At 46.2% G+C, this 15,551-nt stretch overlaps 1 protein-coding gene across 1 annotated transcript in view; it reads right to left on the reverse strand.

Moving 5' to 3' along the window:
• Window positions 1-15,551, reverse strand: part of LARP1 (La ribonucleoprotein 1, translational regulator) — a 3,464,554-nt gene that overhangs the window by 1,369,491 nt on the left and 2,079,512 nt on the right. Inside the window, exon 12 of the mRNA XM_044069481.1 lies at window positions 10,410-10,533. Within this exon, the coding sequence (XP_043925416.1) occupies window positions 10,410-10,533 (124 nt within the window). The remainder of the gene's footprint in view (window positions 1-10,409; window positions 10,534-15,551) is intronic.

A 15,551-nucleotide genomic window follows, 5' to 3' on the forward strand; every position in this document is an offset into this window, starting at 1 on the left:
ACTTCGGATCTGAAATTCGAATTTGGAAATCTCAGGAGTCGGCCGACCGGCACTTGTGAACTGCTTTTGCTTTGGGCATCGCGCGGCAAGAATGAATGAAGAAAATGGCGTCAGCTGCATCTTTTATACCCCTGGCGCTCTGACATCAAGGAGGAGGCGACAGCAGCCGACGCCGGACCCAGACTTTGGAACTCGGGCCGACTGAGGGTAGCCTGCCAGCAGGCTAACCCAACTGTAATGACTGCAACAGTGAAACACTATGAACATCTTGACTTTGTAGGGCTAACTCCCAGGTGTGTAGGGCTAATCTGCACAGGAGGGAATACTTCACTCCTCCTGCTTGATGACATACCAAGGGACAGTGGTGTTGTCTATGAACCACCTCAGAACCCTTGGGAGTAAGCTTGGGTTTGAAGACTTGCAAGGAAATAAATCAGGGCCCTCATTTATTTTACGATATGTTCTTTCGTCTCTGTTGAAGACGAAAGATCGCTGAACCTCCAGGATTGTAGAATCACACCCCATCCTATGTCTGAAGCATCTGTGTATAACTCTTGAGAGGGGAGGGGTGGCTCTAGGGGGAGACCAGGATTTTTAGTCACCTGAAGGATCCACCAATCCAACTCCTTTTTTATGCACGGTAGGAGCAGAATCATGAAATCCAGAGAGTGGGAGTGCTGCATCCAAACTGTCTTTAGAAACCACTGAATTTTCCTCATGTGCAACCTGGCCAAGGGGAGCATAGGGATCGTAGATGACATGAACCCCAGGAGGTGTAGGAAGTCCCTGGCAGTCAGAGGTTGAAGGGATAAGATGTTCTGGAAGTAGGAAGTGAGTAACTGTACCTTTTCAGTGGATAGAAAAGTTAGAATCTTGTTTGTTTGGATCCTGCAGCCCAGGAAAAAGGTGGTCTTGCAAAGGGATCAGAGAGGACGCCTGACCATTTACAGTGAAGCCTAGACTCTCCAGAAGGAAATAATGAAGGAAAGATTCTCCTGAAGCAGGTCTGAGGGCTGGGCTTGGATTAGGAGGTAGTCTTGGTAAGGGAAGATCTGAATTCCCTGCATTCTGCAGAATGCTATGACAGGAGCCAAGCATTTTGTGAAGACCCTCAGTGCCATAGTGAGACCAAACAGTAAAGCACAGAAGTGAAAATGTGAGGAAGCAACAGAAAAACGTAAACATTTCCTGACCTGAGGGTGAATGGGTATGTGAAGATAAGTGACTTTGATGTCTAATGACACCATGAATGCTTGGGGAAGAATGAAAGGAAGAAGACAGGGCAAAGTCAGCATCCAAAAGGAGGGGGCTTTCAGAAAGGTATGGTACTCTTAGAAGGCATACATTTCTGAAGCGCTAGAGAAGTGATATTTCTTTTTGCTGCAATAAAGTGCTTGTTGGTATATGCTCCGTTGTTCCTGGCCTTTGTCTTATATTTGTTTGGTGCTTTTCAGTCATTTTTCAGACTTTCAGAAAGGTGTTTAAGTGAGAAAGGTCCAGGATGGATCTCCAGGGGCCATCCTTCCTGGGGACTAAAAACACCCTGGAGTAGAAACCTGTCCCTTGTTAGGAGGAAGAGACCTCTTGAATCACCCCGAGAAAGAAGATCCAAAATGACCTGAGGGAAGAATACAAATTGTTCTTTTGGTGGTTGTGGGATGCCTCTGAAGGAGGGATAAGTTTCCCAAACTATGAAATATCCTCTCTGGATGATGGGGAGGACCCAAGAGTTGTGGGTGATTCGATTCCAAGCAGCAAGAGAGAGATGAAGGGATGGGGGGGTGGATGGCCCTGGAACCAGTCACAGGCTACCAGGCTTATACTGGGACTAAAAAGGCCGTTTCTGAGCAATGGATGGGGTAGGTTTAGAAGAAGCTTATTTGCTAGGGCCTCTCTTACTTTTAGAGGAAGGAGTGAGAGGTTTTCTAACAAAGGCAATCTTTGCTGGATAGTTCATTTGGAACGTTGGGACAGGAGAAACAAGGATATGCTTAAGTTCCTGTAGCTCTTTATCGTTTTCCTGTAATGATTTGAATAGATTTGCAACCAAGCTACCAAACAAGGCTTTATAATCTAGAGGGGCATCCATCAGTTTGGCTTTGAAGTCATCGGGTAAGGGTTGTAACCTGAGCCAAGAATACCTCCTTAGGACTGACCCAGAGGTCAGTGTCCTAGCTGAGACATCTGCAGCATCGCAACTGCAGTTGGAGTGCCTAGTAACCTGGGCAGAGGAGTTGAGAATGGTTGCTAGTTTAGCCTTGGTAGGAGAACCCGGGAGCTTTGAAAGGAGTTTTCCTGCATCTGAAAGGACAGCCGGTGAGTATTTAGCCATGTGGGTCTGGTAATTAATTGCCCTGAAGGTCAGAGTGCCAGAGGTGTAAACCCTTTTCCCCAGTCTCTCTATAATCTTGCTCTTTTTATCAGAGGGCAGTAAGGAGGTGGAAGGCAGTAATTTGAAAGCCTTATCAGTTCAGAAGATGGAAATAGTAGCTGAATCTGCAGACAGAGCTTTGAACAGGAACTTTAGACTCCTCAATCACCTAGTAGAACCTGTCAGGACACTTGGGAGCAGGGGGGCTGTAAGCCTGAGCACTTGGATGCAGCTGTAAATGCATCCAGGAAAGCTGGCAGAACTGGGAGGATAGCCGAGGGTGATGGAGAATCCATCTACAAGATGTCATAATACAGCTTTTGTATGTCCAAGACCTGGCAACAGTCCCATTTGAAAAAAATCTTTCATTTTCTGGACAGTTTCTCTGAAAGAAATATCCTCCCCACAGGAATCTGCACCATTAGATTCCTCTTCTAGGGAGGCACACCCAAAGGGAGAAGCTATCTGGGTGGTGCAGGCCAAAGACTCGTCGCCTGAAGATTCTTCTTCATCCAAAGAGGTATCTGCAGCTGTCTTCCTGAAGGCAGTGGATGGGGAAAAGGCCTGCAGACGGACAAAGGAAGGTGAGGATTGGTACACGGCCATGAAGACAATGAAAAGGCTTTGTGAGAAATCCTGCCAATCAGGGGCTTGCTCTTGCAGAGCAAGATCAACGTGCTTTGTCTTTAATTTTTTTCTTTTTGGGAGCTTCCATGTAATGGAAGGTGGAAAGGCCTGATGTTGGCCTACATTCCACTATGTCAGTAGGCACATCCTCATGTACAGTGATTTGGTTGACGCCGCAAGGACCTTTGTAAATAACTAAGTGTGGTTCCCCGTTTTCGCCTGAATCGGACACCTGCACTTCCCTCGTAGACATGCTGGTAGACTCCTTCAGGGCTTCCCCTGTGGTACCCACCAAAGGGATATCCACAGATTCTGGTACTGACTCCGGGCCTACATTGGCCTCAGGAGAGATGCCCAGAAGAGAGGGCACAACTGGAAGATCAGGCTGAGGTTTCTTAGCCTTTTTTCCTTGTGGCTCATCCGAAGGACCCGATGCCATGCCATCTCCATCTCCTGTGCCAGAAGCTTAAGGAAATGGTTCTAGTAAAGTTTAAGAAAAGCTAAACAGTTCCTAAGAGTTTTCAGAACAAATAACTTACAGATACCGCAGGTCTGGGCCTAGAGAGAACAAGCAGAAATTGTGGGGGTCTATGTCGAATCTGCCTTCCACACTGACAGTTGCCCTTCTTAGTTGGCATGGGATCACCCAACAAGCAAGCAGTAGCAAAAAAAATTAAGAATGAAAAAACACCAACAGGATACTTATCTCAACTAAGGTTCACAAGTGATCTAACGAGCAAACATCTGGAGCAGGCGACTGAACAGGCAGCAGAAAAGTTCTGAGGTTGGTGTGTTGTGTACTGATGTCTATTTTATACCAGACATCTCTTTATGACTGACGTACTCAGGATAATGTGCGGCGTTGCATGGACCTTGCAGAAGCATGTATATTTTTGTATACTGGCTGGACATACGAGTCAGCTGGAGGCGGGCTCCCTAACGTGATGAATACTGCAACATATGAACAGAAAGAAATCATCAATTACAGACAAGCACAAATAGTAAACTACAAAACACTCTTTCTACAGGACGGTAAACGTAACTGTAAAATAGGTAAACTATTCTGAATTTAAAATAGTAAGTTAAACTTACCTAATGAAGGAAAGAAAAAAGTAGTTATGTACTCACCATAATATGTTCCATCCGAGTAGTTGTACTTCATTTGTCTTCAACCTGTGGGAATTTGGATCCGTATCGGATCCGAGCCAGCAACTTCTCAAGCATCTGTTCCGAGCTCCAAGCTCCTCCCCTACCCATAATACACCACCACCTTCCTTCCCGCAGATCGAGTTTACTGCACCCTAAACCAAAAAAAACAGACCAAATATACCTTACTGCACACAACATTTCCAACCGGGGACGGTTGAAGACAAATGAAGTACAACTACTCAGATGGAACGTTATGGTGAGTACATAACTTCTTTATCTGAAGTAGTTTACTTCATTTGGTCTTCAACCTGTGGGAAGGAGTCCCCAGCTACTTGCACTCCAGAGTGGCCCTCATGGAAGGATATTCCAGAGTATCGCAGAGCCAAAGGATGTTCTCCCTCTAGAAATCAAATCCAATTTATAGTGAGAAATAAAGGCATGAGGTGAGGACCAAGTAGCCACAGAACAAATGCCATCCAAGGATACCCTAGACCAAAAGGCTGCAGAAGTAGCCATGGACCTGGTGGAATGGGCTCTAACCTGACCTGGAGGAGACAAGTCTTTGACCTTGTAAACCTGCAGGATGCAGAGAGAAATCCATCTAGCAAGGGTCATCTTGAAAATGGGTTTACCCAAAAACAGTTTAGGGAAGGACAAACACATCTGGTCAGATTTGCGAAAGGGTTTGGGGTTCTGTGTAAGCAGAAATGTAGTTGTTTATGAACATCTAACAGATGCAACTTGTATTCACCCTAATTTTTGAAATTTGGAAAGAAAACAGGTAAACTGATCGTCTGATTGATATTGGTCTCAGAAGCCACTTTTGGAAGAAAGGAGGGATTGGTACGCAGAGAAACCCTGCCCTTATGGTAAACCATGTATGAAACTTTGACAGACAATGCCTGAAGTTTTGAGACCCTCCTAGCCGAGGTGATAGCCACTAGAAAGGGTCTTCCAAGATAGAAATTTAAGATCTGCTGTTGCTGCCGGTTCAAAAGGGGGGGCAACCAGAGCTTGCAATACCATAGTAAGGTCTCACGGGGGAGTAGGATCTGATTGGAGGACGTAAGAGAAATGTACCTTTGATAAAAGCTTTGCACAATCTGAAAGAAGCCATGTTCTCACCAATGTGGAAATTGGAAATGGCAGACAGTTAAACTTTCACTGTAGATAAGCTAGCCCCTTGTTGAAAAATGTTTGTCAAAAAATCAAGGATAGCTGGAATTGGAGCCGTGAAAGGGTTTAAATCTCTCTGAGAAGCCCAGATGGAAAAGCGCTTCCATTTCTTACAGTAAATCTTCCTGGTGGACGATTTATGGGCTGCTACCAGAAGAGTCTTGACCAAAGACAAACCAGGAGTCCAAGCAATTAAGGATACTGGAGCAGCCAAGCTGTGAGCTTCAGACTGTCCAGGTTTGGATGAGGGGTGAGAGATGAGATCCTGATGGGGATCCAAGGAGAAGCTAGATGATGTGACCAGAGGAAGGGAAACCATACCTGGTGAGGCCAAAATGGACCAATGAGGATCACTTTGCTCCCCGTCGATGTGCCTTCTGGAGGAACTTTGGGATAAGAGGTAAAGGAAAGTAAGCATAAAGAATACCAGGAGGCCAAGCATGGACTAGAGGGTCTCTGGGGGATTTCACTGACGAGGGGGTTCAGAGCAAAGAACTGGCTGCACTTCGCATTGGAACGCGATGCCAAGAGATCGCAGCAAGGCCAACCCCCACACTAGAAAGATCTGTTTCACTACTGAAGGATTCAGAGACCACTCGTAAGGCATCAGAATAGTACGGCTTAGTTTGTCCGCCAGTATGCTGGATCGTCCTGGAATGTGCGTTGCTACCAGGAAACAACTGGTGGCGATCGCCCATTCCCAAACTCTCATGGCCTCATGACAGAGGGGTTAGGATCTGGTCCCTCCCTGTTTGTTGATGTACCAGACCACCGACATGTTACCTGACTGAATTGCAATAGTTCCTAGAGGGAGAAAGGCATGAAGGGCCTCTAAAAGGACTGCCCTCATCTCTAGACCATTGATGTGCAAAACTGGTCTCAATTGGGGACCACATGCCTTGGACTGTCCTTCCCGACCAATGCCCCCTAGCTGGTAGGCATCTGCGGTCATTGTGGCTTGGGCAGGGGCTGTGACAAATACTCGTCCCTCGAGTATTTCCAAAGAATGCATCCACCAGAGGCGGGACGGAATGCAGACTTTGCTTATGTGTATCGGATGTGTCAATGGAAGATACAACATAGACCATTGCACCGCTAGAGTCCACTGTAGTACTCGCATATGCAAACGGGAGAAGTGTAACAGTTTCTGCCATAGAACCTAGGGCCCGTAAAACTGACTCCGCTGAAGGAAGATGACACTGATAAAGGGGACGTGAATCCGTAAGCTTCGAATTCTCTCAAAGTCAGGAAGACTTTTGTCTGCAAAGTGTCTATCCATGTTCCGATGTATTCTATAACCTGGACAGGGTTTAGGAGAGATTTGGCTGTGTTAACTGTAATTCCTACATGGTGCGCAAGACGTAGGAAATAGTCTCTGGCCTGACAAAGTAGACACTTGGTGGGAGCAGCAAGGAGCCCATCGCCCAGGTAAGGGAAGACCTGGATTCCCTGAAGCCTCGGGTGAGCCGCTACCACCATTACCTTGGTGAACACCCTAGGGGCTGTGGTGAGACCAAAAGGTAGGGCTCGAAACTGGCAATGACTGGCCCCTAGCCAGAAATGGAGGAACCTCCTGGAGCTTCTATGCATCTTTATGTGATAGTAAGCATCCTGGAGTTCTATCGAGCACATCCAGTCGCTCTCTTGCAGGTAAGGCAGGATGGACTGTAACATGACCATCCGTAACTTCTCTTTGGCAACAGACAGGTTCAGGGTTGACTGGTCCAGAATGGGCTTTAAGTCCCCCGTTTTATTTTGGCACCAAAAACAACCTGGAATAGATGCCTGATCCTGACTGATCTCGGGGGACTAGTTTGATGGCTCGCTTCTTTAGCGGCTTGACTACCTCTAGTGCTGCTGCCTTCCTTTGCATGGGTGGTATGTGTGGGAGATGCTTGGGTGGAGAGGGAGAAACCATAAATGGAATTGTATAACCTCTGGATATAATTTGAAGCACCCAATAGTCTGATGACATGGTCTCCCATGCTGTCAGGTGCAACAGGTGACCCCTGACTGCCTCCAGAGAACAGCAGTTGGGCAATCCCTCAGGGCTGCTGCACGGGCCTGTCCGAAAAAGGATAGAGACACCCAAAATTCCTCAGACCCCCTCTGCCTCGAAGTCTGTCTAGCCCCTCTCTGCCTCTAGGGGAAATAGAGTCCCCAGTGTCTCGGAAATACTGAGACTTCCGGAACCACATCATGTTTTGCCCTCACTGATTCCGAGGAAAGGATCTGAGAGTTCGAGAAGCGGATCCCGACGGCAGACACGTCTTCCAGTCCTTCTCACTCTGGATCAAACTGTCACGGGCAGTCTTTCCAAACAGGGAAGAACCGTCATAAGGGGCACTTGCAAAAGACACCTTAGAGAGTTCTGTGAACTGACACAACCTGAGCCAGGCGTGACGCCTCATGGCAATGTCGGACAAAACCGCCATAGCCCTCCCTCGGTGGCATGCGAGAGGAGGCCATCCTCTCAGAGAAGGTATGCCTGCCCTCCTGTGACATGGACTGTAAAGGCGACTCAGCTAGTTCCTTGACCAGGTCATGCTGTAGTCATGTAACATGGGCCAAATAGTTCAGCGCCCTTATAGAAAAGGTTGCTGATGCATACACCCGCTTCCCTAGGCCGATCTATATTCATGGACTCTTGGTCAGGAGGGATGGACCGTGTTACTCTCCTGAGCTAGTTCCTTCTTGGTGGCGGCTGCTACCACCATAGCGTCTATTGGGAACCCTTTATTCCAGGCAGGTCTGTCCGAAGGGAGGCTTAAAATTTTTATCAGGGCACTTTGGAATTGGCCTCCATGGTCTCCAGTTCCTTCCAAGCCCACGTGGTGATCAAGTCCACTAACGGATCCACGTGGGGGGACACCCAGGAAGTAGACAGGCTGAAAGCCTCCAGGAACACAGACTTGTCAGAGGAAGGTTTTGGGGTGGTCCAACCTCCCCCTGGTGCAATAGTTCCATGAGGTCTCCAAGAGAGACATCCTCGGGAGGTGATCCGGGGAAACCTTCCCCTTCCACTAAATCGGTGCACTCACTGAGGGACTCTGGGGAAGAGTCCAAGTGCCTCCTCCTGCACATATGCTTGCAAGGAACCTCTCTGGTGGGGCTCTCCGGAGTGAGCTCACAAACCACCTGATGTTCCTCAAGGGGAACAGTCTGGGGCTCCTCGAGCACGGGCTGTCCCTCCGGTAAAATGACGGGAGTCGCACCCAAAGCAGAGGGGTGGAATCCTAAGAGATATCAGGGGTCTAGATCCACTGGAGAGATCCCTTTACACCACGAACGCCAAACATGAGCGAGTTTCCTGGGATGTTAGTAATAGAGCTGCTCTCCCCGGATCAGACGAGGGGATTGGAGCTGGGCCCGACCGAGTGCTGAGGAGATGGCCGCAACCCGACAAAGTTGCCGCTGACGGGAAAAATTCTACCCTCTCTGATCCGGCGCCCAGGCTACGGCTCTGACAGCCATTCAGATCCAAACTAATCGGGTCTGACGCACTCCAGCGAACTGCCGGCGTCGAGGTAGCAGGTACCATCTGGGCCAGTCCAGACTCCAAAGCCTCTCGGATCCAGATACTCAAACCGGAGGTCGGATCGGAGAAGGAAAAATAGGTGTAAAGAAGGGAAGTGAGCTCCCTCCTCCAGAGAGAGAGGGAGCTGGCAAGACTCCCATCTGGATCTGTGTACAAATAAATCTCATTTTATCCATGTCAGATTTCGATAAACTGCGAGTGGACCGCGACGAGGCCACGGACTCTGACCTGGCTGGTCGATGTGCTGAAGCCCTAGAAGATGACCTAGGCTCTTCTGGCTCAGGCATAAACCTGGGCAATTGGAGCTGAAGGGAGTCAGGTCTAGGTACAGCCTGTACTTTTGGAGGAAGCCCAGACGGAGCCGAACAATCTAGGGACCTCTTCCTCTGTCTCCTTTGTGCTCTCTTTCTCTCTGCCCTTACGATTCTCTCCTTCCACAGGCTTAGAGGCAGAAGGGTGAGTCCCAGACTAGGAGAGAGAGATGGAGAGAGAGAGGACGCTGAAGAAGAGGTCACAGCCGTGAATGAAGAGGTAGTGGAGCCAACCCCCTCCGTCAGAGGAAAGAGACCCTTCATAACAAGTTTTGTCCTGCAATCTTTCAGGGCTCGCAGATTAAAGCCCGCGCAAATGCTACAGCCCGTAGAAAGATGGCAACAATTTATGGCCACACACTGTGCACTTCCTGAATATTTGTTTCGGCTGATCAGCCATCCTAAAAAAAAAAAAAAGTGAAGGCCTCACACCAACCAACCACACGCTACAAGATACACACACAAAGAGTGGAGGGGGGGGCTCTGACATTCACATGACACACCAGCTTGGGGAGGAAAGTGAAAACCTACACTACACACACACACAAAACTACTGGAAGTTTACCTTTAAGCTTAAAAAAACTACGCAACACCCAGAGCTCAGTGACCACAATGCAAGTGATATGTGCGGCAAACGTGATCTGAGGGAAGGAAGGTGGTGGTGTATTATGGGTAGTGGGAAGAGCCTGGAGCAGATGCTTGTGAAGTTGCTGGCTCGGATCTGTATTCCCACAGGTTGAAGACCAAATTAAGTAAACTACTTCAGATAAGGAAGACGTGTGCATGCGCACACACTCACTCGAGAGGAGAGAGAGAGAGGGTGGAAGAATTACACTAGAACTACCAACTTACAGTTTTGAAGCAAATGCTATCAAAAACAGATGACCCACGTTTGAGCACCAAATCCGCGTCTGACTCACTGGAGCGACAAACGAGATCTGAGGTAGTTGAGTGGATGCTAGGCATTGTGAGGTTGACAGTCCGATCAAAGACTGTGAAATGTGGCTAAGCCAGATCGGATGGTCAGATCTGAGACCCTATCGTGAAGGGGAATGAAGGAGACATCATCAGATCACCATGTCGCAACACATTTAAAGTAAAACATGCTTAAAGTGAAACTTGCTATAGAGTCCGTCAGAAGAACATTTTGTGGACTTTTATAACTGTTTTTGCAGTGATACTCTACCACCTAATACCAAGTAAGGAACAAACAAAGCACACAAAATTGATAACTAACCTTGCTGAAGTTTTGGAGGTCCTGGGGGTACTTCTTGATTTGGATCAATGGGTGGTTCTGGAGTTAAAGTGTCAAATTGTTCTCGGCTTATCATGTTTACTTTTTTGAAGTTCTCAACTTCTTGCTGAATCATGCAAAAAATCAAAAATAAATACAACAAAGTTTCTCTCAAATTAAAAAAAATTACATGATGCTATACAGTTAAATGAGACTTGAATTAAATATTGTACTGCCAAACATAAAAGCATTTTTTTTCTGAACTGTAAACTCAATTTGTTCCACCAAGCCTTAGGATAAACTAGCCAAGTGGTATGCTTTCTAAAGTTTCAGTATTCTTCCAGTCCATACAAACCATAATACATGCAGCAGGTTTCAGTCCAAATTGACAAATGCATCAGTTACATCCTTAGCTGGACCCTTTGGGTTATTATATACAATGAAAGCATGTGGCAAAAATGAAAGTCTTATCCAGAACCTAACTGTGAAGGCCATTTAGCTTTTCCTACAGGTATGCACATAGATTAATGGTAACATGCCAAAAAAGCAAACAGCCCCCTCCAAGAGGAAGAGGAGAAGGAAAAGCAAAATTCTGCCTGGGCAAAGGAAAACTAGAGTCAGTGAACAAGTAGTTATGAAAAAAAATGAATACAGACTACCAAACACCAGCCTTGAAGATAACTTTCAAAGGAGTACCTCACTTGAAGACATCTGAGAGAAAAAAAAAACTAAGTCACACTAAAGGCTTTGCAACTGACAACCTAAAAAAAAAGTCTATGCATTATACAATTCATCTACGACATAGTACTACTTTAACTGTAGCTATGTTCTTACCATAATGCTAGATCCTTTCATTCTCATCTGTCCAATAGGACTTGTAGGTCTCCTCAAGCCACTCATCCGATCCGATTCTGCAAAACTACCACTTCAGCCTAGAGCCCTTTTAAATTTTTTTTTTTACCTCCCATAATACACCTGGTTGTGAAGCTTTCTCAGACTGAGTTTGATGAAGGGTGGAGAGAAGCATACTACAGGCCTCCAAGGAAAATAGGTTCTCCACATTCTTTTAAGTAGGTACAGGAAAGAGAATGGGGGAGGAATGTCATATTTGATGAAAGGATCCACCGTTAATGGTAAGTGCATAACCATATCCTATTCACCCCTTCCATCCAAACTGGCATGCGAGTCAGAATCCCCAGCTACGCATCCCTTGGGTGCTAGGACAGGGAGTCCTTTGAGGATAGGAGTCCCAAAGGATGCTCTAGACCTGGAAATTACGTTCATCTTGTACTGTTTGGCAAAGGTATACAAGGAAGCTCATGTAGTAGTTGTACAACTTTCAACCACAGAAGAATTCCTGAAGGTGGTGGCGGCTGTAACCAGCAACTATGTAGAATGTGCCTTTGGTCTACGTGGTAAAGGATGACTGTTGAAGTATAGGTGAAGATTATGCAATCTGAAATCAATCTGGATAATCCAAGAAATTTTCAAACCCAATCTGTTACGGGCAAATACAGACAGCTGAAGGGTCCATTCTGATGGCCTTGGTTCTATGAAGACAGATGTGCAAATGCCTGTGCATATCCAGAGTGCGATGCAAGAATTCTCCCATGCTGATGTGTTTGATAAACAACAATGGCAGATGTATGGTTAGATCAAGTTAGATTCAAATGCAATCTTGGGAAGAAAGGCAGGACTGGTGCATAAAGAGAGACTTGTCTTTGTGAAAAACTAAAGATGGAGAAGATCATGCATGCTACTCAAAAAGTCTTCTTGCTGATGTTACTGCTACAAGGAGTAAGGTCAACCAAGATGGGAATTTTAAAGAAGTGGTAGACAATGGCTCAAAAAGGCCTTTGCTGAAGTCTCCAACACAAAACTAATGTCCCACAGAGGAACTGGTGCCCTGACTGGGGGATGAAGGAGGAATATTCCCTTAAGAAAGGCCCTACAAAACATATGATGGTCTGATGAATGGGAGTCAAATAGTTGCCAAGGAAAATTAAAAATCGTGGCTAGGTGTTCCTCAACAGTTGAAGAGCTGGAACCAGAAGATGAAAGAAGTTATGAAAAGAAGTTTAGCACCTGAGGAATGGAGGCACTGAAAGGGTTAATTCACTCAGCAGTTAATCAAGCTGCAAAATATGTCCACTTCTTCTTGTAAACCTTTTGAGTTGAATCTTTTTAGGGGACAGAAAGAATATGCACTACCGAGACAATGGAAGGTCTCTGGCCACTACTGGAACTGGAGAAAGCATGCAGTTATTTTGAGATTGTGGGGACCCTGGTGAGGTGACCTGGAGGTATGGGGAAAATCTTTTTTGAGATTCAACTTTTTTTTTTTTTTTTTATTTGGGGGGGGGGGGGTCCCTGATGTGAGGCCTGAGAAAGGAGAAACCAGAGATAACTGGGCTTGTCACCTGATTGCTTTCTGGATACACTTGGTCATCAGGGGAAGGGGGATGTCTAAAGAAGCCTGGTTAGACACTGCCCAACCAAAGAATCTCTCGACAATTGTCCTTTTAGGAGAATACAGGTAAAGTAATTGCTGTACTTGGTGTCTGTTGTGGAGGCAAACACAATAGGGAAAGACTTTATGCAACCATTTGTGTACACAGACTACTAGTGAGGTAAGAAAATGGATCTATTGAGCCTGTCTATAAGACAGCTAACCTTCCTGGAAATCTGCACTGTTGTCTAGAAACAATACAAAGTGATCGCCCATTGCCATACTTGCAGCTTCTTGCCACAGGACATAGGATCTGGTTCCTCCCAGTTTGCTGACGCATCAAACTATAATCAAGTTTTCCATTTGAATGGAAATCCTCTCTGGTGGCACGTAGTCCTGTAGTTCATGCAACACTAGAAAAAACAATCTAATCTGCAGAACTCTAGTGTTTAGCCTCCTAATGTGACCATGTACCTTGGGACCATTGTCTTCTGATAATGAACCCCACCACAGTGATGAGACAAGATGGAGGCAACAGGAAAATATTCTCTTGTAACAGCAGGGATGTCAGCCACCAGTGATGTTGACTTCTGCCAAGATTCATGATGTGAAAAGGCAATGCTAAAGTTCTCTAGTTCTAACTACTGTGCTCTGAGTAGCTACTGTAAGATTCTCGTGTGGAATTGGGCTAGCTGTACCGTAAGAAAAGCAGAATCCACGAAGACCTGACTTCATAGAAAAAGGACAGTTAGAGGCGATGAAAACTGCAAAAAATTCTGAACTAAAAGCCTTAATGACTGGATCCTTTCCAGAAGACGTATGGTACAAGATTTGATGCCCAGGTGATATGAAATTATCTGTAAGGATTATGTAAGCAACTACAGATTCCCAACAATAGCAATAGATGGAAAAAGTAGTTCCAGGCCTTAACAAGAGATTCTTTGCATATGGCAGTGAGAAACCAGTCATCCAGACATGGGAAAACTCTGATCCCAAAGCAGCTCTCAAATTGACTGCAACCACAGTCATGTACTTGAACATCTGAAGATGTGTGAATAAACCAATGGGTAGGGCTCTGAACTTAAAAGCAAACTGTCCCCAAGCAGAATTGTACAAACCTTCTGGACAAGCTTTCAAACCTGATGTGGAGATAAACATCTTGAAGGTCATCTGAGCACAATTGTTCATCTGTAGCTAATGCATAAGTGTTTGCACTGTGACCATCCTGAACTGGGTTTTTTTTTTATATACTGGTTGATTTCGCTTGGGTCCAATATCCTTGTATTTCTTTTAAATCAAAAGGAACAGGAATATTCTGACCCTGTTTGGTTTGACAGGATCTTCTTTGATGACTGCTTTCTGAAGGTAAGGGAGAGAACTTCCCTTCTAGACACTTCCTGTTGGAGGAGTGATACATACTTGAGCAGCCTGTTCAATGGAGGAGGGGTATGAGAAAAGGGAATAGCTTCTGGATATTACCTTTCTCATCCATTAATCTTGTGTGATGGACATTCATGTAGAGAGGTAGAGGGATAAGCGACCCTGACTTTCTCCAGAAGGGAGTAGTAGGGCACTCCTTCAGGAATAACTAGGTCGCCAATCAGAAGGGCCCCTGATTACACTGGTTTTGGGGACCTCCTCAACCACTGAGTCTGCGTCTGTTAAAGGGAACGCCTCTGCCACCTATGAGCAATGGGGGGGCAGTATCAAAGTTAAGATCTATGAAAGGCAGAGTCTCACCATCTTGTTCACATCTCTGCATTCTCTCTCTGACAGAAGGTCCAAACAAAGATCATCTATTGTCAGAGGGGTTAAAAACCTTTCTGAAACTTTGCACAAAATCACAGAGAAGAGCCCAGGTCTGCTGCCTTACAGTGATGTCAGCTCTCAATGCTTCACTGGCTGCATTATGCAACTGCCGCATGGAGAGACTAGCAATGTTAAACACAGAGCCAGGAGTAGCCTCTACCTGTTTTCTGGAGTCTGCAGTTGGGTGGCCTTTTCAGAGAGGCTATGATTCTGTCAGATCTCTCAGGAACGGGTCATGTCAGAGCATTAAGTTCAAAACTCGCAAGGCAAATATGGCAGATACATATGACCACTCCCCACTTCGCCATACTGTCCATCACCCTAAACTCCTTGCTCAGTGAATAGGCACTAGCTGTGTCCTCCATCAGCTGTTTCCTGGTAGATGCTGCCATATTAATGGATCCACCCTAAGCTTCTTGGACCAAAAAAAAAAGCCTGTCCTGTGGAGAGGGCACAACCTTGTCGGGCTTTATTGAGATGCTTTCAGAATGGTCAGCCTCCTGCCATATCCTTCTGGCAGCCAGGCTAATAAAGACAGGACATCCAAGAAGTGGAATGTGCTGAAGTATATGCCTCAAAAAGGACCTGCTCATTCTGAGAGGAAGAATCTGTGGGCCAATTTCCCCTCCAGTGCACAAGTTCCATTACATTGCTAAACCCGTGGTCCTCCAGACTGGACTGCTGGGAACCCTCTCTATCTTCTGAAATGACTGACTCATCCAGGAAGTCGTGTGTGTCCTCTTAAGGAGCGAGTGCTGTGGCTGGGTAGTTCTTTGGAGAACACTGGTTTGGCTCTGTCCCCTGAGATGTACAAGAGAGTCAAGAGAGAGATGGTAGGGTGCGTACAGGGGTTGGGGGGGGGCAGACACACACAGAACCAGTGCTGA

Source organism: Protopterus annectens, chromosome 4.part0 (genome assembly GCF_019279795.1).
Source record: "Protopterus annectens isolate FY-2018-M chromosome 4.part0, PAN1.0, whole genome shotgun sequence".
NCBI lineage: Eukaryota > Metazoa > Chordata > Ceratodontiformes > Protopteridae > Protopterus > Protopterus annectens.